The following is a 25,264-nucleotide window of genomic DNA, read 5'->3' on the forward strand; positions in this document are numbered from 1 at the left end:
AAATCAACAATGTCAAAATCACAATCATTAAAATCTGGCCAGACTCTTTAATACATATATCAACATAGATATTTACTTAGGCACTATTTCATATTATGATCTCTACAGATTATGTTTAAAAATAAATATGGCATATCTCTCCACACATTAATTAATGTGTAAAAATTCTAATCTTAACTCAGGAGTGTAAATTCTAATCATTTGCGAACATAGCTTTGCGATCGTGCATAAAAATATCACCAAAAATAAATGACCTGTAAAAAAAATTGTAGACTGGATAAAAATCTAGCGTCACATATTTGAGTTGTATTAATGAAATTACAAGTTTTTAAATAGTTAAACTAGTAAATGAGAGATATTTGAATTTCCCCACGGGAGAAAAGGTGTTATCAGAGGGTACGGGAACAACTTTTCTCAATGGCTTAACGTATTTTAGTCGCATGCACACTTACCTCATCTGGATTCATTCGGTACAATGACACATCATAAAATGTGGCCATAAAGGGATTTAATGTTCAAATAATTATATATTCCATTTAATATGAACAAATTTTTTAAGGCCTATGACGCTTAGATATCAAAATTTTATCAAAAGAAATACATACATATGTATGTATTTATACAAAAATTCTTTACACGCGTCATATAGTCAAAACGCTCGCAGTTAAGAAAACCATTTCTGAGTTAAAAATTGTCTAAATCTTCTACGCGAGCTGTAGAATCGAACAAAAAAGAAAAGCTATAGATCGAAAAAAAAACTAGTATTTGTTAAAGCCAATGTCGAAAAACAAAATTCGACGTAAGCTCTTGGTTAAGTATGTGTGTTTGGGAGTATCAGATTTGATTTAAACTTTGTATTTTTTACTAACTTAGTTTCAGGATGGGCAATGTCGGTTCGTTTCCTTTCAAATTATCAATGTTATGCCCGATAGAAATTGATTGAGATTCCGGTTTGGTTAAAGCATAGCACATCGAAATAACTACTAAAAAATCATAACTTTATTAAAATGTGGGTAGTGGCCAAATTCAAGTCAACCTTCTCAATAACGATATCGAGATAAACTTCCTTAATTTCGATGAGGAAGAGATCCCACCAAAATAAAAAAGGAACTTTTCTTCTTGAAGTTCTGAAAGTGGCCAGACAGATCAAGAAATGTGTATTTTCAATTTAATATACATATGTCTAGGGAGGGTATATATAACTTGTTAATCCCAAAACGTGCTTCATCGAAATAACGGTTTTAGACCCAAGGTAGCGATGTCTGACCGTCCGTCTAGTTGGCTGGTGCGCACGATAACTCTTGAAGAAATTATCCGATTTGGTCCAAACTTGGTACATCGTAATATTATTATCAAAATTAGATCGGGTTCGAAGATGGACAATATCGGGCCACTGCTGCTGGTACCTCGAAATTAAAAAAAAAATATATAAATAAATATTTTACTGCACGGAAGGAGATAATATGATTGGCTCCAACTTTGGGAATCCTAGGTCAAGTGCGAAAATGGACAATATCGGTCCTCTCCATCAAGTACCTTCCCCACATAGGGTCAAAATTTTGAATAATCATAAATCTTATAAAGTGTGATGTAAGAGTCTGATCGTTTTCAAACTTCACTCATAACAATATTTGTAGTAATCCAAGGTTTAATTTAAAGATGGGATGCATGAGTTCCCTATTTCCGGTGCCTCCCCCACAAATGGTCAAATTTTAATATCCATGAAGCTCATAAAACGCGAAATTAACATCCGATTCCATTCAGACTTAACAAATCTCAATCTGTTATAAAAACCAAATAAGCATCCGGTTCTCTTCATATTTTACACATCACAATATTTTTATTAACCCAAGACCTGGTGTAAAGATGGAATATATCGGTGGACTCCTCCTATATCGGTCCACCTCTCCCGCAAAGGGTTAACATTTTGTATATCCATGAAGCTAATAAAATTGGTACATCTCAATATTTCCATCAACACAAGATCTGTTATGAAGATGGTAGAGATCGAACCATTTATTCTGGTAGCTCCCTCATAAAGGGTTCAAATTTTTGAAAAACAAAGCGGTCAAAGAATTTTAAATAGGCATCCAACTCTTTTCAAATTTCACACATACAAACATTTTTTCTAACACAAGATCTGCTGTGAAGATAATATATATCTGCGAACTGCTTCTGTTACCTCACCCACAAAGGGCCACCACATTTAATGCTATTATCTGTCATAACATGCGAAAAAAAAGTCAGCGATTTTTCTAAAAATTATCACATATCTCATATAAAGTAACCAATAAAGTCGAATTTATATCATATTTTTTTGGGGCTGATATATAATTAACAATATTGGCCCATTCCTTCGGAACCCACTCCAAGAGGGTCAACAATTTCAATAATCATAGCTGTAGTCAGCTATGGCATCTGTCGGCAAAACTGACTGATACTTTTTAACTTCTTTTAATTTGGAATATTAAATTAAAGTGCTAAAATTATAATTAAATGTTCCTTCATTTCAATCTACGACTTCTGTTTCGAGTTCTATGGAATTTCTCTTGAATTTCTGATTCATATAATTTATGCCTCGGATATTGTGTTCTAGTTTTCTTCAATGCGAATGGTAGGTGAAATCTTAATAAAAGCAGCCTAGTAGTTGTTAGTATTTTTATCTTAGGCATTGAAAGATTATCTGTGAAATACATGCCTATTTTATTAGGCACCGGAAATTATCTTAACAACCAAATCAAATCATTACTACACTGTGGGCACAATCGAGCAAAACGGATAGATATTTAAAATATGTAGGATATACATATAAAGGTTGATTTTTAACAGCTATAGGAAAGTTTTTCACGAATAAATGCTGCAATGATGTGTTCCAATGCGTCAATTGAAGCGTATAGATATGAGCTTTAGTTCAGCGTTTTGTGTGGCATGTCTTGTTGAAAGCCGGCCTCGGTTCGTAGGCGTGTGGTAAGGTTGAAATTTTAGAAATTATTATAAGTACTAAAATGTACTACAAATTGAATACTTTTATTGGACAAACAGAATGAGCTAGAAGTCTGAAATTTGGAATGAGAGTCACTGATGGAGTGCAGAATATATGTACAAAAATACAAAAAGTTCTAAAAAAGTACTAAACTTTCTAATTGTAACCAAAAACTAAAATGAGAATCAAGGTTAGAATTTAATTTTGATATACAAAGGTGGTTTTTTTTAAATGTGTGCTTAGTATGCAAACTGTACTAAATGATGCTACATTTGAAATAGTTTGGTTTAGGGTGAACTAATGAAGCTGGTATCTTGGAATTTTGTGCTGGGGTTCCTGTTCGTGTTAGGTTTGTGCTAAAGAGGTGGTTCAAGAAATGTGTAATACAAGTGCACGTACTAAATGGTACTAAATTTGGTATTTCATGAAGTTATAGGGTTGGGAGCCTCAAATTTGACATTGAAGTTTCTGTTGCTATTTCGAATTGGGATATGTATATGGTTTCAGAAATATATACTATAATTGTACGGAAAGTACTAAATGGTACTCAATTTTGTATGGAGTGGGAGAATGGGGCTTGAATCATCATATTTGACATTGAAATCTCTGTAAGTATCTGGAATTGGGATATGTAGGTGGTTTTAAAAATATGTTCTAAAAATGCAAATGCGTGCGAAAAGTACTAAATTGTACTAATTTTAGATCACTCTTGGTATCTAAGACGGAAAGATGCAGGTTGTTAGGTATATGCGTACTAAATCTTATTAATTTTGGTATTGGGTGAAGGGATAGATCTATAAGTTCTGAAATTTGATATTGAGAACACTGTTTGTTTCTATGGTTACATATAGAGACGTTGAAATAGTTTTGGACAGAAAAATTGGATGTGGATCCATTGTGCAATGTCCTCCTCGGTAAATTTCAAAATGAAAAATTTTCAAAATTTGGCGGAAAAGGTAAACATTTTTTAATTATTCTTTTTGACAAAGGAAACACTTGAATTGAATAATATATAAAAACTTGAAAGTCTGAAAATTTAGTTCTGATTACAAATTGTTGTCAAATTGAACAAACACGAACTGTTAAAGGAATCTAAAATTTGAAGTTGGACTTTCCACTGACTGACTGACGATGTAGCGGGGACTTGCTAGTAGATAATAAAATTCAATGATTTGCAAGCCTTGTTTGTTTTTAAGAAGATTCATGATTATATTATGAACCAACCTGAAAATGTTTGACAGTGAAACAAAACTCGAAACGTTCTTGAGGTGTTAAAAAAGATACAAGACAGAAACCTAAAATCTAATTTTAACATGGGCGCAAGTGTGTACCTACAAATATCCGACCGAAATGTTAATACTCTCCACTTTAGAAAGAACTATAAGATGTAAAAAATCAAATATTGAATACTCCGAATATAAAAAGGTACCATTATTTGAGGATATACAAAACTCTGGATCTGTATGTAGTGTGTGAAGTATACTCGTTGCGAATTTCAAAATCTAAATTCGGAAAAATGCCGTAGAAATAAAAGGCTTAAGTCGTGAATATACGGAATATAGGGAGGCACAGTTATGTGGGGACTACACCAAAACTTAGACCTACAGGGTGAGATAAAAAAACTGGAAAACCCGAAAAATGGATCGTGAGCTGAACACATCGAAATATTCCATTCGGCAAATATTGAAAAATGAGCTCGGGGTAATTTTTTAATGTTATTGAATGAAAAAATGTCGGAAAGAGCATTAAATTTTAAAATAAGTTTAGATTTGTTCGAATTGGTCACCTTTGGCACGAATTATGGCCTTCAAACGGCAAATGAAACCATCACACGCTGTCCGAATGTTGCTCTGCGGTATTTTGGCTCATTCCCGGCGAAGTGCTTGCTTAAGGTGATCGACACTTTGGTACTTATTAGTGCCAACCTTGCTTTTCAAAATACTCCAGGCACAATAGTCCAACGGATTGGTATCCGGAGATTTTGGTGGTCATTGTGCGCTGGAAATCAATAAGGAACCTCATTTTGTAACCATTCTTGGTTGGTGCGTGCTGAGTGCGATGTGCCAAAATGTTTGCGAGCCTCCAGAATATTTTCGCGATAATATTCCTCATTTATTCTGATGCCACGGTTGATAAATACGAGCGGAGAGCGACCATCTGCTGTTATGGCGGCCCACACCATTACCATGGCCGGCGCTTGATTTCTGGTGGATAACCGAAGGTGCACATTAACAGCTAACCTCTTTGGCAAATAAACACGATCATTTTGTTTGTCTACAAACTGCTGGACAACGAATGTTCCCTGATCGGAGAAAACCAAATTCGGCAGTTCACCACTTTCGGCCAAGCGAAGCAACTCTTTTGCTCTTTTGTGTCTATTTTCTTTCTGTTGCAGTGTAAGCTCATTTCTCAATATTTACCGAATGGGATATTGCGATATGTTCCTCTCTCGAGCCAATTTTCGGCCACTGCGACGCGGGTTTCGAGTCGATCAAGTCGCTTCATTACTTTTCGAACCATTTCTGCTGATGTTGCTGTTTTTTTTTCTCACCCTGTATATGGACAGCTCTAACCATTCACAACAAATTCCGTTAAAATTGTGATTTAAATGCCCAAAACATCTTAAATCTGCCAGTACAGTTATATGCGAGCTATGCCAAAACGTGGACCCATATGACCCATTTTCAATACCAAAAATCCTGAAGACCTAAAATACATCCGAGTAAAATTTTATCAACCTTCTTCATATCGGCTTAAAACTAGAAAGTCTGATGTACAGACAGACAAATATACAGACATTGCTGATCAAGAATAAATATACTTTTAAGGATAATTCGAGGAACGACTAACTTAATATATCCTCCAAACTATGTGGTGGGTGGTCACTAAATGTCAATTAATTCGTACTTATGTAACAACTTTCTATCGGAAACGTTGATAAATAGGTAATTATTTAGTGACCAAAAAATAAGTAATTATTTAATGTTCTTGTTAAAATAATGAGTACTTTTGCTGAGTTTCAATCGAGGTGCTTTTACAATAACTTCCATTTTGCAGAATACGTTTTAGTCGTCTTCTATTTCAGCAGAAGATCTAGAACCAGTGTTCAGCTTCATATCCATTATTATTACGGGGGATGTATTCATTTTTTGAAAATTACTTGAGAGTAATTAATAAACAGTGTTGTTATTCACAACTTTATCTTCGAATTTTACCACCTTCCACCACCCATCAGCTTCGGTTGGAAATAAAACAGGCGTTAAGAAGTTTTCATTCATCGTGTCGTCGTTGTTGTCGTGCTCTTTACGATGATGGCATTTCTCAGCATAACAAAAGAAAAGCCAATCGTAACCATGCTGTCGCCAGTCAGCCAGCAAACAATACGAAGCGTGTCAACATTCGGTTAGTGGATCTATCCGCATTGATGCTTTCTTCTAATGTAAATGGGCAGGTGGTTGAACAGTCTGCTTTGGACACAGGTGCGATTAGACGGGTTATCATTTCACTTGACTTGTGCGAATTCGAAACGAATGCGGTACTTTTGAAATTGTCGGGCAATTTGATGTGACAGAAAATTAAAGCGAAAATAAAAATTACAAACGAAAAAAAAATGTCGATATCAGAAAAAGATGCATCCGTCAAAGAATCTCAAGCCCAATATATTGAAAATATCAAAAGGATTTCAGAATCTCGTTTATCGATACAAAGTAACAATGGCTCGGTGGGAAAGGATTTGGTGAAGAATTTCTGTTATGAAGATGTTTTGAATATTATCGGTTTTGGTAGAACACAATATTTAATGTTGTTCACCTGTGGCCTGTTGCTAATGATGGTCATTTGTGAAACAATGGGCATGAGTATTATAACGATTGCTTCGAAATGTGATTTCAATACCAACTCGGTGGAAATGGCCGTAATGAGTGCTGCTGCATTTATTGGTGAGTTTCTGTTGTACAAAAAGTATTTATACCCTACAACACTATGTGTTGGGGATATTATAAGTTTGATTGGGCCAAAAATTATGTAACACCACGAAATATTGGTTTCCCACATAGGAAAGTATATATGGATCTTCCTAGCTCACCGAGCTGAGTCGATCTAGCTATGTATGTCCGTCCGTCCGTCTGTCCGTCTGTCCATGTTAATTTGTAATCACTCTACAGGTCGCAATTATGGCCCGATCTTCACGAAATTTAAAATGTAGGTGGGGTTAATGTCGGAATAGAACCCTATTTCTTTTGGAGATGATCGCCAAATGTTTAGGGGTTGAAATGGACCAAATACTGAAAAAATGTCGGATTTTGCAGTAGCTATACTGGTCGCAATTATAGACCAATCGACGCGGAATTTCGCATGTAGCTAGAGTTTAGGGCGGGGAAGAAGCCTACCAATTTGGGTGGTCATCGAATTATATTTAGCGGGTAAAATAGACCATATCTTTTGTATTGAAAAAATTCGAAATTTTTCATTAAACCGCGAATATTTTAAATCCCGGCGAAATCACAAAGCCATGACAGGGTTACTTCTGATCTTTACATTGATGTTAACATCTAACAAATCGGATATATAGCAAACTATGTGTGATATATATGTCTATCGAAGAAGATATGCTTGAAAGATCTATTTTATGTCGAGAACGGCGTAACTGATTTCGACAGTTCTCATTAATACAGAATGGCCTCTTGGCAGAAAAGAAAAAACGCCTAAAAAATCGCATAAAAATATCTCTCTAAAGATGAAAATATAGATTTTGTAATATTTTCTCATATTTTTTCAATTTTGTCATATTTTTGGCATATTTTCATTTTGAATTGAACATTTGGTAATATTTCTACAGCTAACAAAACTAAGTAGTTAGGATATCAGTATATCATATACAAATCGCATTTATGGCCCTATCCTTACGAAATTTTGCATGGGGATAAGATGAGGGTCAGAATAGAAGCCTACTCTTTTTGGAGATGATCGACATATATTTAGGGGTTGAAATTGACCAAAAAACTGCAAAATTGTCAGAAGGTCGTAATTTTCGCCCGATCCTCAGGCATATTTGAATGGGGGTGACCGGACATTGCAAAAGCCAAGCAGTGAAATAGTTTGCCAACTTTTGTAGACAAAATACGAAAATATCCATTACAGTGACTTCTTGGAGAATTCACAAATACAGGAAAGACGCACTTCTGACTATTTCGTTAACGCTGATTTAGTTGAAGAATATAGTCAAATGGCTGTATCTCATATCGATGCGTTTCAGTCAAAAACTAATAATAAATTTTAGTCTTTTGCCACTTCTGAGAGATTATGGGTCTTTGGGAAATATTGGTTCCAGATCTAGGAAGACCATTTACGTGCAACTTCTACCAATAAATTGGAAATGAGCAAATTAGTTTAAGTTGCTATTATTCGAAAATAAGAGAACGAAACCTGATCTTTCGAGTATCTCGCCTATATAAACTGTATCGTTTATTGTAGTGTTGTAGGGTATTCAACGGTCGGCCCCGCTCGACTGTAGCCTTTGCTTACTTGTTTTTTTTTTTTTAATATTCAAAATTCGATATTAATTTTAAATTAGAGAAAAAACAATTTTCCAATATTTTGAGAAATGAAAAAAAAAAATTAGCAAGAAAAAAATCGTAAAAGCGTTCTCATTAAAAGCATGATATTGTTTTTGTTGACATATACATATGCCTATGAGCATATGCAAAAACACATTTGAATCATTCCAAATATTTAGTAGCAAATATTGGGAATGATCCAAATTTATTTTTCTTCATAGGCAGATATATTCACACGTCATCAAATTCCATACCATGCTTTTAGAGACAACATTTCTACGTAATTCTTCTATTCTACTCAATTTTGCTAATCCTATAAAACCTATTGCCATATGCTCAATTTTGAAATTATAGAGGCATTAATGTTAAAATCAGATGGGGTGCACTAATATAGTCTGTCTCTCTGTACAATGTACAAAGTTTGAAATAACTCAGAGAACTAATTCGCCTTTGTGGGAAAGGTAAAAAAATGGAAAAACAATTTATGAGTATTCAAACCACAGCATTCTAAATGTGTACATTTTTGAAGGTTTCAGAAGGAATGATAGCATATTTTCCACTTTCGTACTGCCCCAAACATTGTGATGAGCAAAAGTATGAAAATTTATTTATATATGAATTATTATTATTATTTTTATATAAATTATATTTGTTTAAATTTTGACCGTTTGTGTGAGAGATGCTAGAAAGTATGAACCAATATATCCAGCCTTCACACTGAATCTAATATTGTCTGCAATATTAGGAGTAAAGAAACGTTTACCAATTTCATATTTATACCCTACACCACACTGTGGTCAGGGTATTATGTCTTTGTGCATTTGTTTGTAACATGGAGAAGGAAACGAGGTAGACCCATAGTTACTTTTGAGGATCTCCATAGAATCACTTTCTGAGTTGATTTACGCATGTCCGTTCGGCCGTCTGTCCATGTATTCTTGTGAACAAAATGCAGGTCTCATTTATTATCCGATTGAGATGAAATTTTCCAAACAACATTTGTTTGGCCCAAGGACGAACCCTATTGAAATTGGAGATAATCGGTAAAAATTTAGATATAGGCCTCATATATATCTTCGTCCGATTTCCCTTTAATTGTGCACCAAACGTGTAATATCAGCCCGAATAGTATGCACATACAACCAAATTAGGCCTGAAAATAAGTATGCCAAATTTGATCGAAATCAGTTCAGATATAGCTATAGCTCCAATATACATTGTTCATCCGATTTGTTATTTTAGTCCTCCAGCCGTAATATGCACTCTGTAACAACAATATTTGGGGAAATATATCAAATACAGCTCAGAAATACCTTTGCTAAATTTTATCGAGATAGGCTTGGATTTGGATATATCTCCCGATTTACTTTTTATTGTGCACCAAACGTCTAATATTTGCCGAAATGGGATGAAATTTGATGAAAATTGAGTCTAGAAGCTAGTATGTCAAATTTGGTTCAGATATAGCTATAGCTCCCATATATATTGTACATCCGATTTTTTATATTTGTTACCCACAGCCGTAATATGCACTCCGTAACAACGATATTCAGGGAAATATATGAAATACAGCTCAAAAATATCTTTGCCAAATTTTTATCAAGATCGGTTCAGATTTGGATATAGCTCCCATATATATCAAATGGGCAATACAAGTCCGAATTTTAAAGATACAAATGCTTCGGCATATTTAGTCTTTTGAACTTTAAATTATAATTATAATCATAGCGTGTATGATTGAATTCTCCCATAAAAACTTTTAATTGTTATGTGGAGCACTACTAAATTAGCAAAGTTGTGTAGGGTATCATAAAGTCGGCCCCGCCCGACTTTAAGACTTTCTTTACTGTTTTCTTTTTTTAAATTTTGCAGAGAACAGACTTTTGTCTGCAGGCAGGTAAATTTCGAAGATGGGCTTTATCGGTTCACGATATCATATAGCCCCATATAACGGTACCCCCATATTCGGTATTTTGATGATTGTAGCCAATTTTCAATGAAATTGTCTGAAATCCACAAAGGAGTTCCTTCTGAGTACTTTACCTCCCGGGAAGAGTATTGTCTATATAGGTCCACGATATCGTAAATTCCTTATATAATTGTACCTCCATATGCGGTATTTTGATGATTGACCATTGAAAAATCGTCTTGAAATTCATACTAGAAGCCCTTTCTAAGCACTTTACACTCTTGAAAAGAAATGTCTGTAAAGAAATGTCCATGATATCGTATATAGAGACATTATTTGCGGTAACTGTTTCACATTTCGTATCTAGCGTTTTTATGGGTACTAAAGCCTACGACAAAAAATCGGTTATGCAGGTCCAGGTCTTTGTATAGCCCCTCCTTCGATATTTTGATAATTTTAGCGACATTATTCACGGGAATTGTTTCAAATTTCATATTTGAAGTTCCTAATCGTTACTACAGCCTGTGACAGAAAATTGTCCATGCAGGTTTAGATCTTCGTATAGCCCCCATATATCGGTACCTCCCTATATTCGGTATTTTGACGATTTTAGGTTCAATTTGCTTTAAAATTCGTATTTGAAGTTCCATATAGAGCCTGAGACATGAAATTGTTATGAGGGTACAGGTCTTCGTATAGCCCCCATATAACGATACATCCCAATATTCGGTATTTTTTTATTTTAGCTACATTATTCACCGGATTTTTTTTAAATTTTTGTATTTTAATAATGTAATGGCTTATGACAAAAGTTGCCTATGCAGGTCCACATCTTCGTATAGACCCCAATATAACCGCGACTTTTTATATTCTATGTTTTAAAAATGTTAACAGAATTTTTAAGGGATTTAATTTTTTGAAAATTTCCAAATTCGTTCCAAATGGTGGAGTTTATTTAAAGTTCGTCCCGGCCGAACTTACTGCTTTTTTTAACTGTTAAGATTGCAGCTTTAGCTGTTGTGTCAGAAAAAATGTTGAGGATTGAAAAAAAGTAATACAATGTTATTAATTGTTTGCCGGAAGCGCGAAGATGTATACATAATGTAATTCTAAATGATTGCAATCCTTTACATTTGTTTATTTCAATGATAGAAACGTGCTATTTTATAATATATACAGTTGAATGTAATTTAAATAAATTATAATTACATGTTAATAATTGCTAGCCAATTAACAATATATGTTTATAACCCAGTTTGGTACTTAAATATATTGATTATATTCTCCGAGAATAGTTAATAAATGGAACGTAAGAACAATTCAATTACAAGCATTTAAAATACAATTACACTTTATCGTAGTTTGTTATTAGCGTTCATATACCTTCGTTTCAACTGCGCAGCACATCGTTCGCTAAAGAATAGTTTTGCGATTTGGCGTAACGGCGGCACGTGTTGACAGTTTGTAATTAAAAATTACAATTTATTGAAGACAAAAATTCAAATTTTAATTCATGTGTGTGTTTGGGGGCTAATGAAATTGTCATGCGTCGATGCTTTGATCGCACGCATTGGTTCGATACATTTTATCATTAGTGCCGCAAAAAGAAACTAAATGATGCCTCTGGCTATTTATTCATTGTTTTGCTAGGGGGCTTTACTCTCCCATTAACTCTGTCTCTCTCTTTCTCTCTTATGTTTTTAAACGACTATTTCTCTTTTGCAAGAGTCCTCTAGTTTTGCCATTTTTTGGATATCTTCAAGAAAAGATTGGTTATCGTAGTAACATGTTTACTTTCTTGTAGATTCTGGCACAGAGAATATGATTTTATCAGCATCATAATTAGATTTCTCGATATTTGTAGGTTCTTGGCATGGAAACAAATCTAACAAATTTGATAAAAATTGTCAAAGTCAAGGACCACCATATGAAAGTTATAGAAATAATCTACAAATGATAATTTTCAAACTTTACCAAATGTTTGAAATTAAAAATGCCAGAAATTCGTTATCGCTTTCATAAGCAATAAAACACAGAAATGTTCACTGGATAAATGTGTGATAAACATACGGAAATACAATCAATTAAAATTGTCGTGTGTTTAAAATGGCAAACATTGTTAGATCCGCACCTTAATAAATGCATTATTAACGTTTTCGATATCTTGGTGTCCTTATCGGTGTGGAGGCACACGATTCTATTATGAAAAATTATTAAAACATTTATAATTGAGAACTTGAGAAGATTTCGTCGTTGCCTGTGCTATGGGTGTTCTCCTAAACAGATAATATATAATTCACTGGCAACGACGGAAGCGGTATTGTAATCGTATTTTAAATGTTGAGAATTTAATTGTACTTACTTTCCATTTATTCGTTATTTTTAACTACTAGACTGGGTTATAAACCTATATTGGTAATATGAAAACGTTTAAATTTTAGCATTTATAAAATTAAATAAATGTAAATATTTACACTGTAGAACATTTATTTAATTTCAAGAAAATGACAGCCGATAACGCCAAAATGACAGCAGATAACGCCAAGAAAAATGCCTTTTGGATTGAAAACACTTGCTGTTTCATGGCTTTCAATTCCCTCTCGTCCTTTCTCTTCAAGCTTAATCAAAGTGTCATAAAATTAGAGAGCGAAATAAAGAAGAAATAAAAGATTTGTAGTTGGAGGAAACCAAATATGTGTCACCCTACACGGTTTAGGTTGAGAATGAGACAAAAAATAAGAGAAGGTTGATTCTTAATTAAATTTTCCTGATAAAAGAAAATGTTTTCATCATGTCTTTTTTCATTTACTATTATATGGTACCAGAGAATTAACATATAAAAAAGCAGCTAAGTTCGGCCTGGCCGAAGGAACTTGCAAATTTATAAAAAAAGTAGTAAAGAAAGCCCTAAAGTCGGGTGGGGCCGACTTTATGATACCCTACACCACTTTGCTACTTTAGTAGAGCTCCACATAACAATTAAAAGGTTTTATGGGAGAATTTAATCATACACGCTATGATTATAATTTAAAGTGCAAAGGACTAAATATGCCGAAGCATTTCTATCTTTTAAATTCGGACTTGTATTGCTCATTTGGTGCAAAATTAATTTGACATAAGATAAAGATTTATATGGGAGTTATATCCAAATCTGAACCGATCTCGATAAAATTTGGCAAATATATTTCTGAGCTGTATTTGATATATTCCCCTGAATATCGTTGTTACGGAGTGCATATTACGGCTGTGGGTAACAAATCGGATGAACAATATATATGGGAGCTATAGCTATATCTGAGCCGATCTTCACCAAATTTGGCATACTAGCTTCTAGGCTCAATTAGGTCGCATGTGCCAAATTCCATCCCATTTGGTCAAATATTAGACGTACGTGGAGTACAATAAAAGGTAAATCGGACGAAGTTATATATGGGAGCTATATCCAAATCTGAACCGATCTCGATAACATTTAGCAAAGGTATTTCTGAGCTCCATTTGATATATTTCCCCAAATATTGTTGTTACAGAATGCATATTACGGCTGCGGAGGATAAAAATAACAAATCGGATGAACAGTATATATGGGAGCTATAGCTATATCTCAACTGATTTCGATCAAATTTAGCATACTTATTTTAAGACCGAATTTGGTCGTATGTGCAAAATTCCATACAATTCTGGCTGATATTACACGTTTGGTGCACAATAAAAGGCAAATCGGACGAAGATATATATGGGGGCTATATCTAAATTTTGACCGATTATCTCCAATTTCAATAGGGTTCGTCCTTGGGCCAAACAAATGATCTGTGCAAAATTTCATCTTGATAGGGCGAGAAATGCGATCTGTACTTTGTTTGCAAAAATTCATGGACAGACGGACGGACATGCATAAATCGACTCAGAATGTGATTCTATGCAAATCATCAAAAGGAACTATGGCAAAGGATGAATTAAAAATTAAAAAAAAAAAATGATTTAATAATTTTACATATAATAATTTTGTTGTTGCAAATTATTTGGGTTATAATAAAAAATATGTTAGTTATAATAATTTTAATATTTCCCTGAGCTTTTAGGAATAACCTATCTTTAGCTCTTTATAGTTTGCTTTTAAAATACATTATCCAAAATGTCATAAGCCATAACAAGATTCAAATGTAAAACTTGAAGAAAAAATTGGTGAATAATGTAGCTAAAATTATTAAAATACCGAATATAAGGAGGTACTATTATATGGGAGCTATACGAAGGCGTGGGCATGCACGGACAATTTTCTGTCGTAGGCTGTAGTATCCATTAGGAACTTCAAATACGAAATTTGAAACGATTCCGATGAATAATGTCGTAAAATCATCAAAATACCGAATATCGGAAGGTGCCGTTGTATGGGGGCTATACGAAGACGTGGACCTGCATGTCCTATTTTCAATAGCAAAAGTCCTGCGGACATAATATATAATATACAAATACATTAAATATATAAAAAAAGCCAAGGATTTGAAATCTTTGCATGGGGATTTTGTAGATAACATAAACATAAAGAAAATTATATTTTATGAGCTTTTACAAGGTTATTTTTTGTATATTTATTTAATTTATATATGTATGATATTTAATGGTTGTAATATCCTCCAGTGAAACTCCACAAACACATTTTATTACCTTTAAATTAAATAAGTGGTTGACCCACATTTATAACGGGACTCTGTTTGGCAAGATCTTTTATCTCAACACACACAGTATGCAAATACTTGCATACACATTTATTTACAGATCTTTGTCAATGCAAATTTACATACATATGTATGTAAATGTCAATATTGGCAACAACAAATAAATAAATTATCGCTGAATATATTATTTTATAATTTGCTTTTTTTTTCCAAACAAAGCAAGGTATTTTTACATTATTGTTGGTAAAATAAAAATTTCGTCATTTCTGGAGATGACAAAAATTTCCATTCAACTTTTTCACTTTCAGTTGGTTGATTTTTATTTTTTTTAGAATTTCCTTTAATGTTATTAACCAATTCAATATGCTTTGTTGTCGTTGTTTTCGAATTAAATTTCGAGATTTCTGCTTAATTTTTGTTTAACATAAAATGCCGTTTTTGGACTTTTAATGATATAACAGTTTGATGGAAAGTTTCGCCCAATACTTTGGGAACATGTTTATTTATACGACTTGCTTAATCTTTCCTATATTCAACCTATCTTAACTCTAAAGTTAACTACTACAGGGTGAGATAAAAAAAACTGCAACAAAGTCAAACTCCACAATTTTTACATTTTTTTTAAATATTATTGAATTAAAGCAAAAAATGTCGGAAATAGCATCAAAATTTAGAATAAGTTAGATTTGTTCGAATTTGTCACCTTTGGCACGAATTGTGGCCTTCAAACGGCCAATGAAACCGTCACACGTTGTATAATGTTGCTCTGCGGACTGGTATCCGGAGATTTTGGTGGCCATTGTGCTCTGGAAATGAAGTGTAGAACCTCATTTTGTAATCACTTTTGGGTGGCGTGTGCTGAGTCCTGTTGGAATGTCCAAGGGCTGCGGCCAAAATGTTTGCGTGCCCAAGACTTTAATACACTCTCCAGAATATTTTCGCCATAATATTCGGCATTTATTCTGATGCGACTGTCGAATTATACGAGCAAAATGCGACCATCGGTTGCTATGGCGGGTAACACAATCACCATGGCCGGCGCTTGATTCCTGGTGGCCAACCGAAGGTGCACATTTTCAACTGACCTCTTTGGCAAGTAAACACGATCATTTTGTTTGTTTACAAACTTCTGGACAACGAATGTTTTCTCATCGGAGAAAACCAAATTCGGCAGATCACCACTTTCGGCCAAGCAAAGGAACTCTTTAGCTCTCTTGAGTATATTTTCTTTCCGTTGCAAGTTCTTGCACTTTTTAGAATTTCAATGGCTTTACCCCAAGCTCATTTTTCAATATTTGCCGAATGGAATATTGCGATATGTTCAGCTCACGTGCCATTTTTCGGCCACTGCGATGCTGATTTTGATCAAGTCGCTTCTTTACTTTTCGATCCATTTCTGCGGATGTTGCTGTTTTCTTCCGTCCACTTCCTTGACGTCGGGCTACGCTACCAGCATCACGAATAATTTTTTTCTGGAAAATTCTTACCAAAATGGAATAACTGGAATAATTTTAACAGCTGTTCGACAAGTGGCTTGGAAATGACAGCAGTTTGAAGTTGGTTGCAGTTTCTTCATCTCACCCTGTACTTGGGAACAATGTTAATTTACACGACTTGTTCAAGTATTTTTTTATTAGGTTTGTAAGGATTGTTCTTGCAGTAAAGTACAATTTAAATTTAAACTAAAAACTTACCTATTCTAAACTATATTAACTTTAAAGTTAACTACTACACCACTATTTATTTGTTATTATTAGATCCCAATATCAAAAGAAAATATTTTTCTATTTATTTTTAAAACATTGAAACTAAAAAAATATCAGTGAGGCAACTAAATACTACGCCTGCTCCCACCGATAAAAATATAGAAATCACTTGAGTGATTAACGTTCCCCATGCACCTGATATAGTTTTAAAAATAATTAACGATTTACGACTCTCATAAAGATTTCATTGCACTCGGGTAGATTTATGAAGAACTGAGGTTTAGTAGTCAGTCCAAATACGCAGTAATAAATGTTCAATTGCGAATTGATTTTTATGGTGCGTTTTTTCAGAGAGAACTATAGGAAAACGTTTAAGTTTATCAAGGAGAACAGTGTTGGCATGTTTTTTTCGAGGAGGATATTAGTAAAACCATTTTTTTCTGTCTAAAACTATTTCAACGTCTCCGTACTTAAACCAATCTCAGATATCAACATATACCTAATTATCAAAATTCAGAACTCCATTCACCCAATACCAAATTTAGTACCATTTAGTACTCTTCGTACAATTACAGTACCCATTTCCAATACCACATCCATGTCTCAATCCCAGATACTAACAGAGACCTAAATATCAAAATTCGGAAATCCAACTCCATACATTCACTCAATACCCAATTTAGTAACATTTAGTATTTTTAGTATCATTTTAGTAGCCATTTGCAAAACCATTACATATCTCATTCCTAGACACCAACAGTTAACGCAACATAATATTTCAGGGTTTCACCGCTATCCCTTCACCCAATATTCTATTTAGTACACTTAGTACTTTTGGTATATTAATGGGACACATTTTCAAGACCACCTGCATATCCTAATCGCAGACACCAACATCTACCAATACCAAATTTAGTACTTTTCGTAAAAAATAGTACATATTTCCAAGCCCCCGCCAAATTTCATTAGTAATGTAAATAACAAATTTCAGAATTTTATCGATCCCTTCAGCCAATACTAAATATAGTACCATTTAGTACTTTTCGTACAATTATAGTGCTCATATCTGGAACCTCTTCCATATGTCCAGGCAACACATGAAATACCAACTTTTAGATTTAAAGCTCTATCTGTTCACCCAATACTAAATTGTACCAAATATAGTACTATTTAGTACTTTTCGCGCACTTTTTTCAAAACCACCTATTTATCACAACCCAAACAATAACAGGCAAAAAATACAAAATTTCTCCATCCGTTCACCCTAAACACATCTGTTCCAAATTTAGTACCATTAAGTACAAATCGCACACATTGTACACATTGCCAAAACAACCTTCATATATCAAACTTACTTTTCAACATTAATTATCAGATCAAATTTCACGTTTTTAGCTCTATTCCAAATTGTAACAAATATAGTACTTTTTAGCACTTTTCGTACACTTGTAGTACCCATTTCCAAAACCTCTACTTTATTACAAACCAACTACTAACAGGGACCCCAAAACAAAAATTTTAAAATTCCAACTTCATCTGTTCACCCTTAAACCGACTCTTCCAAATCTAGTACCATTTAGTACCGTATGTACACTTAGTACACATATCCAAAACCACTTTCACATATGCGAGTTTTCAAAAACCCTTTGGTTCATCTATCCTGCACACCATCAGTGACTCTATTTCCAATTTTCAGAATTCTACCTCATTCCATTTGTCCAATTTAATTTTAAGTACGTGTTAATACTTTTCGTACTCTTTTAGTACGAATTTCCAAGAACACAGTATTATCACCAGCCTACGTACCAAGACCTGATAGTTGTTAGCCATGTTTTAAAAAAAGAACCAAAAAGATCTCTTTGAGGATTTGCTTGAGGGTTACAAATTTTCGACTAAACTAGTCTTCATATTGTGTTCTGTAATTTTTTTAATACCTAACTAAATTCTCATTCTACATTTCAGGTATTTTATGTTCATCCTATGTTTGGGGCTATCTGTGCGATATGTATGGACGCAAGCCGATTTTAATGTATACCACCCTGATTGGTAATGTGGTGTCACTGCTCTCGATATTCGTTCCCTATTTTTGGCTGTTTGTTTTTCTGCGATTCGTTGTGGGAATATTGTGAGTAAATTCAAATTTCAACAATAATAATGAAACTTATAAATAAAATTCTGAATTCAATTTTTAGTATTGCTGGCGCCTCTTCAACCACCTACGCCTATTTGGGTGAATTCGTATCGATACGCCACCGCCCAGTTGTGATCAATTTCACCAGTATGTTTGTGGCACTGGCAATGACCTATGTCCCTGCAATCGCCTGGCTGGTACTATCAATGGATTGGTCTTTCGATATATCCGATAGTTTTGCATTTCGTCCATGGCGTTTGCTGACTGTCTTCAATATTTTACCGGGTTTCATTGCCATTCTGATTATGTCAAAGCTACCAGATAGTCCGAGAATTTTGATGTCCATTCGAAAACAGGAGGAAGCATTTGCTGCCACAAACTGGATTGCTAAATTGAATACGGGCAAGACATTGGCTGATTTTAATATCTATAAAATCTACGATGAAAACCCGACGGAAAGTGATAAGCTGATACAGACATCGAAGTCATTGTGAGTGGTAGAGGAACAATAATTGGAAATTTATAAATTATTAATTTTTTGTATTTTATTTTCCAGTGTCCAGATAATGAAACAAATGTGGATCGACACCAAGCCCTTGTTCAAGAAACCCCATTTGGTGAACTTCGTCACATGCTGTATTGTAATGTGCGGGGTATTTTTTGTGTAAGTATATGATTAGAAATGTAAAAATAGTATTCAAAGCTTTCAATAGAAGACATATCACGGGTCATGTATGGATGGAAGATCTTCTATAGTCCTTCCAAAGGGTCTTCTCGAGATAGAATATTTTTTCCTAGATAGGAGACCTTTCAAACAACCTCTAAAGGAATAGGTCTTCTCTGGATAGAACATATTTAATAGGTCCTCGAGGTGCAAAACGTCTTAGCAAGCCTTTTTATACCCTCCACCTTGGAAGGAGTGTATATTATCTTTGTCATTCCGTTTCTAACATCCCTAAATATTCATCGTGACCCCATAAAGTATATATATTCCTAATCAGCATAAAATTCTAAGCCGATTTCCGTCTGTCTGTCTGTTGAAATCACGATACAGCTCACGTTATATGACGTTGAGCGTCAAAATTTAGCAGAACAATTTGTATTGTGTCTAGAATTGTTGGTATTGAAAATGAGATATATCGGTCCACGTTTTGGTATAGTCCCCATAAAACGGTACCTTCTGATATTTGGTATTTTGATGATTTTTGACACATTTTATCACAGATTTGTCTAAAAATTGGTATCTGTTGGTTAAAATGGGTTCTAGCTCTGGGGGCGAAACATTGTATGTATAGGTCCGCGCTTTGGTATAGCTCCCGATATTCGGTATTTTGATGATTTTTGCCACATTTTTTCACGGATTTGTCCGAAAATTGGTCTTAGTAGGTCCTAATGGGTTCCAATGTTTCCTTTACCCTAAGGTGGAGGGTATTAAAAGTTAGAGATGTAAGTCTTTTCGCAGGACTCTTATTAAAAAAAATAAAAAGGGTCCTAGTTCGTGTGGGGAAACATTGTATGTATAGTTCCACGTTTTTGTATAGCCCCATATTCAGTATTTTGATGATTTTTGCCACATTTTCCCATGAATATGTCTAAAAATCGGTATTAGTAGGTCCTAATGGGTTCCAATGCTTCCTTTACCCTAAGGTGGAGGGTATTAAAAGTTAGAGATGTAAGTCTTTTCTCAGGACTCTTATTAAAAAAATAAAACCTTTCACGCACCTTCACGTTATCCATTCGTTTCTCTTCTTTCCAGAAATTCCGGCATGGGTCTTTGGTATCCAACAATTCAAAATCGTTTAGGTTCCGTAGATGATGAAACACAGATGAGTATCTGCCAAGTTATTGATGCCTCGATGGAACAGCAGAATTCTAATTCAACAGATTATGTGAGTATTTTTGCTTCTGGACAGTTTCAAAATAAGGAATGAGGAGAAACTCAAATATCGAGAATTGTTTCTCTACTTCTATAAATTATTTCATAAATTTAAATCATTTTTAAATGTCTCTCTCTTTTCTGATTAGGTTTGTGATGACACTATAACAAGAAAATCCTACATCGATTCAATAACATTTGGTTTGGTCTATTTGGGTGCTTACTTTGTGTTGGGTTTCATAATTAATCCCTTGGGCCGTAAACGTACCATTATCCTGCTATTGACGGTATCTGCCATTTGTGGCATTGTTTTGCATTGGATAATGGAACCCATTGCAATTGTAGCATGTTTCATTCTGTTTGTAATGCTGCCGGGACTGTGTGTGTCAATATTGAGTGGAGCTGTGGTGGATTTGGTTCCCACACATTTGAGGTGAGTAAAAGTCATTAAAATTTGTTAAAAAAGTGTCGATTACAACTTAGTTGGAACTTAAAAAATTATTTAAAAAATACACGTTTATAGGTTAGGTGGAGCTTGGAAAAAAATTATTTAAAAGATCCACGTTTATAGGTTAGGTGGAGCTTGGAAAAAAATTATTTAAAAGATCCACGTTTATAGGTTAGGTGGAGCTTGGAAAAAAATTATTTAAAATATCCACGTTTATAGCTTAGGTGGAGCTTGGAAAAAATTATTTAAAAAAATCCACGTTTATAGCTTATTTAGAGCTTGGAAAAAATTATTTAAAAAATCCACGTATATAGCTTATTTAGAGCTTGGAAAAAATTATTTAAAAAATCCACGTATATAGCTTAGGTGGAGCTTAGAATTTTTTTTTAAAATCCACGTTTATATCTTGGATGGAGCTTAGAAAAAACTATTTAAAAAATCCACGTTTATAGCTTAAGTGGAGCTTGGAAAAAATTATTTAAAAATCCACGTTTATAGGTGGAGCTTGGAAAAAATTATTTAAAAATCCACGTTTATAGGTGGAGCTTGGAAAAAATTATTTAAAAATCCACGTTTATAGGTGGAGCTTGGAAAAAATTATTTAAAAATCCACGTTTATAGGTGGAGCTTGGAAAAAATTATTTAAAAATCCACGTTTATAGGTGGAGCTTGGAAAAAATTATTTAAAAATCCACGTTTATAGGTGGAGCTTGGAAAAAATTATTTAAAAATCCACGTTTATAGGTGGAGCTTGGAAAAAATTATTTAAAAATCCACGTTTATAGGTGGAGCTTGGAAAAAATTATTTAAAAATCCACGTTTATAGGTGGAGCTTGGAAAAAATTATTTAAAAATCCACGCTTATAGGTGGAGCTTGGAAAAAATTATTTAAAAATCCACGTTTATAGGTGGAGCTTGGAAAAAATTATTTAAAAATCCACGTTTATAGGTGGAGCTTGGAAAAAATTATTTAAAAATCCACGTTTATAGGTGGAGCTTGAAAATTATTTAAAAATCCACGTTTAGAGGTTAGGTGGAGCTTGGAAAAATTTATTTAAAAAAATCCACGTTTAGAGGTTAGGTGGAGCCATGTTTAGAGGTTAGGTGGAGCTTGGAAAAATTATTTAAAAATCCACGTTTAGAGGTTAGGTGGAGCTTGGAAAAATTTATTTAAAAAAATCCACGTTTAGAGGTTAGGTGGAGCCATGTTTAGAGGTTAGGTGGAGCTTGGAAAAATTATTTAAAAATCCACGTTTAGAGGTTAGGTGGAGCTTGGAAAAATTTATTTAAAAAAATCCACGTTTAGAGGTTAGGTGGAGCCATGTTTAGAGGTTAGGTGGAGCTTGGAAAAATTATTTAAAAATCCACGTTTAGAGGTTAGGTGGAGCTTGGAAAAATTTATTTAAAAAAATCCACGTTTAGAGGTTAGGTGGAGCTTGGAAAAATTATTTAAAAATCCACGTTTAGAGGTTAGGTGGAGCTTGGAAAAATTTATTAAAAAAAATCCACGTTTAGAGGTTAGGTGGAGCTTGGAAAAATTTATTAAAAAAAATCCACGTTTAGAGGTTAGGTGGAGCTTGGAAAAATTATTTAAAAATCCACGTTTAGAGGTTAGGTGGAGCTTGGAAAAATTTATTTAAAAAAATCCACGTTTAGAGGTTAGGTGGAGCTTGGAAAAATTATTTAAAAATCCACGTTTAGAGGTATGGTGGAGCTTGGAATTTTTTTTTTTAAATCCACGTTTAGAGGTTATGTGGAGCATGGAAAAAATTATTTAAAAATCCACGTTCATAGCTTAGGTGGAGCCTGGAAAAAAATATTTAAAAAATCCACGTTTAGAGGTTAGGTAGAGCTTGGAAAAAAATATTAAAAAAATCCACGTTCATAGTTTAGGTCAAGCTTGGAAAAAAATATTTAAAAAATCCACGTTTATAGCTGTGGTGAGGCTTGGAAAAAATATTTAAAAAATCCGCGTTCATAGTTTAGGTTAATCTTGCAAAAATTATTTAAAAAACCCACGTTTATAGCTCAGGTGGAGCTTGGAAAAAAATATTAAAAAAATCCACGTTTATAGGTTAGGTGTAGCTTGGAAAAAAATATTAAAAAAATCCACGTTTATAGGTTAGGTGTAGCTTGGAAAAAAATATTAAAAAAATCCACGTTTATAGGTTAGGTGTAGCTTGGAAAAAAATATTAAAAAAATCCACGTTTATAGGTTAGGTGTAGCTTGGAAAAAAAATATTAAAAAAATCCACATTTATAGGTTAGGTGGAGCTTGGAAAAAAATATTAAAAAAATCCACGTTTATAGCTTAGGTGTAGCTTGGAAAAAATTATTTAAAAAATCCACGTTTATAGCTTAGGTGTAGCTTGGAAAAAAATGATTTAAAAAATCCACGTTTATAGCTCAGGTGGAGCTTGGAAAAAAATATTAAAAAAATCCACGTTTATAGCTTAGGTGTAGCTTGGAAAAAATTATTTTAAAAATCCAAGTTTATAGCTTAGGTGGAGCTTGGAAAAAATTATTTAAAAAATCCAAGTTTATAGCTTAGGTGGTGCTTGGAAAAATTATTTGAAAAATCCTCGTTTAAAGCTTAGGTGGAGCTTGGAAAAGAATATTTAAAAAAATCACGTTTAGAGGTTAGGTGGAGCATGGAAAAAATTATTTTAATAAATCCACGTTTATAGCTTAGTGGGAGGTTGGAAAAACTTATTTCAAAAAATCCATGTTTATAGGTTAGGTGGAGCTTGGAGAAAATTATTTAAAAAAATCCACGTTTATAGCTAGGGTGGAGCTTGGAAACATTTATTTAAGAACTCATGGAAATTTTAACCATCTTTTGAAAAAAGAAAAAAAAAAGCTTGGTTACTCGCTTGAGGTTTAAAATTTTTGACCAAAATAATAAAGGGAGGAATCCTAATTCAAAAAAAAATATCAAAAAACAGTGAAAGAGGGGGAACTTAGCAATTTGGCTTTTTATGTTACTTTGCGATATAAACGCGTCTTCTATTGTTACCTCTACTTTTAAAATGCAGTTAATTGTAAATGGTATTATTCTAAAATATATATATTTTTTTCAGAGGGAAAGCCGTATGCATTTGCCTGATGTTGGGACGCTCTGGTAGCGTTATTGGCAGCAATATTATTGGTGTACTGCTGGAGTCATATTGCAGCATAACATTTGGGGTGTTTTATGCCCTCGTCTTGGGTAAGATTGAGTTATATAATAATTTCAATTTCCAAATTCATATAATTATTTAATTTATTATTTCAGTCTGTGCTGGCTTGACCTTACTGTTACCCATCTAAAAATATGTGATTCAAGACTGTAAAATGGAGTTGAAATTGGTCCAGAGCATCGAACCATTTTTGCCATTTTCACGACTTTAGTTTTAATAATAGTTCTAAGGAAGTGTTCAAATAATTTTTATATTTTAAAATTAAGCCTGATTTAATTTTAAGATTTATTGGAATAAGTGTGGTGAAAATTGAAGTTGGAATAATGTAAAGGAAGAAGATTGAAATTCATAAAAATGAAATGAGATATATTTTAAAAAAATTAAGACTATTTTCGTTTGTATAAATTTTAATCTTCTTCTTTTATAATCTTAAATAAATTGGCAGATTTAATACGTCAGTTGTAGTCAGTATTAGGCCAATTTAACATTTTTATAACAAAATCAAATCAACTTATTATTTTACGTTAAATAAGCTGGATTTTATATCTGTTACAGAATTTCTATGATATTTGTTAGTTAGCTCTAATTTTAAAATTAGGAACTTCCCATGAAGTCCCTATATATTTGCTGTTTCAGAACTGCAAAAATGTAAAAAATTGTACAACCATAATCGATTTCCCCTTTATCATATCGAAAAAAATTCCAAATATAGTTGATTCTTGCAGGTTGTGAAAAAGAGGAAATGTGTTATCTTAACTTAATACTGGATTTATATTGAAAGTTTTAATATTAGGTTTGTAT

General features: G+C 33.5%; 1 protein-coding gene across 1 annotated transcript; it reads left to right on the top strand.

Annotated features, from left to right (window-relative positions):
• Positions 1–6,393: 6,393 nt before the first annotated feature.
• On the top strand, positions 6,394–25,171 carry LOC101892043 (putative transporter svop-1). The gene is made up of 8 exons (XM_005180988.4): positions 6,394–6,921; positions 18,792–18,954; positions 19,022–19,450; positions 19,517–19,624; positions 20,717–20,849; positions 20,986–21,269; positions 24,365–24,492; positions 24,559–25,171. Exons 1-8 carry the CDS (start codon positions 6,594–6,596, stop codon positions 24,591–24,593), a joined length of 1,608 nt encoding a protein of 535 aa, XP_005181045.1. The 5' UTR covers positions 6,394–6,593; the 3' UTR covers positions 24,594–25,171.
• Positions 25,172–25,264: the final 93 nt, after the last annotated feature.

This window comes from Musca domestica, unplaced genomic scaffold, assembly GCF_030504385.1.
Source record: "Musca domestica strain aabys unplaced genomic scaffold, Musca_domestica.polishedcontigs.V.1.1 1, whole genome shotgun sequence".
NCBI lineage: Eukaryota > Metazoa > Arthropoda > Insecta > Diptera > Muscidae > Musca > Musca domestica.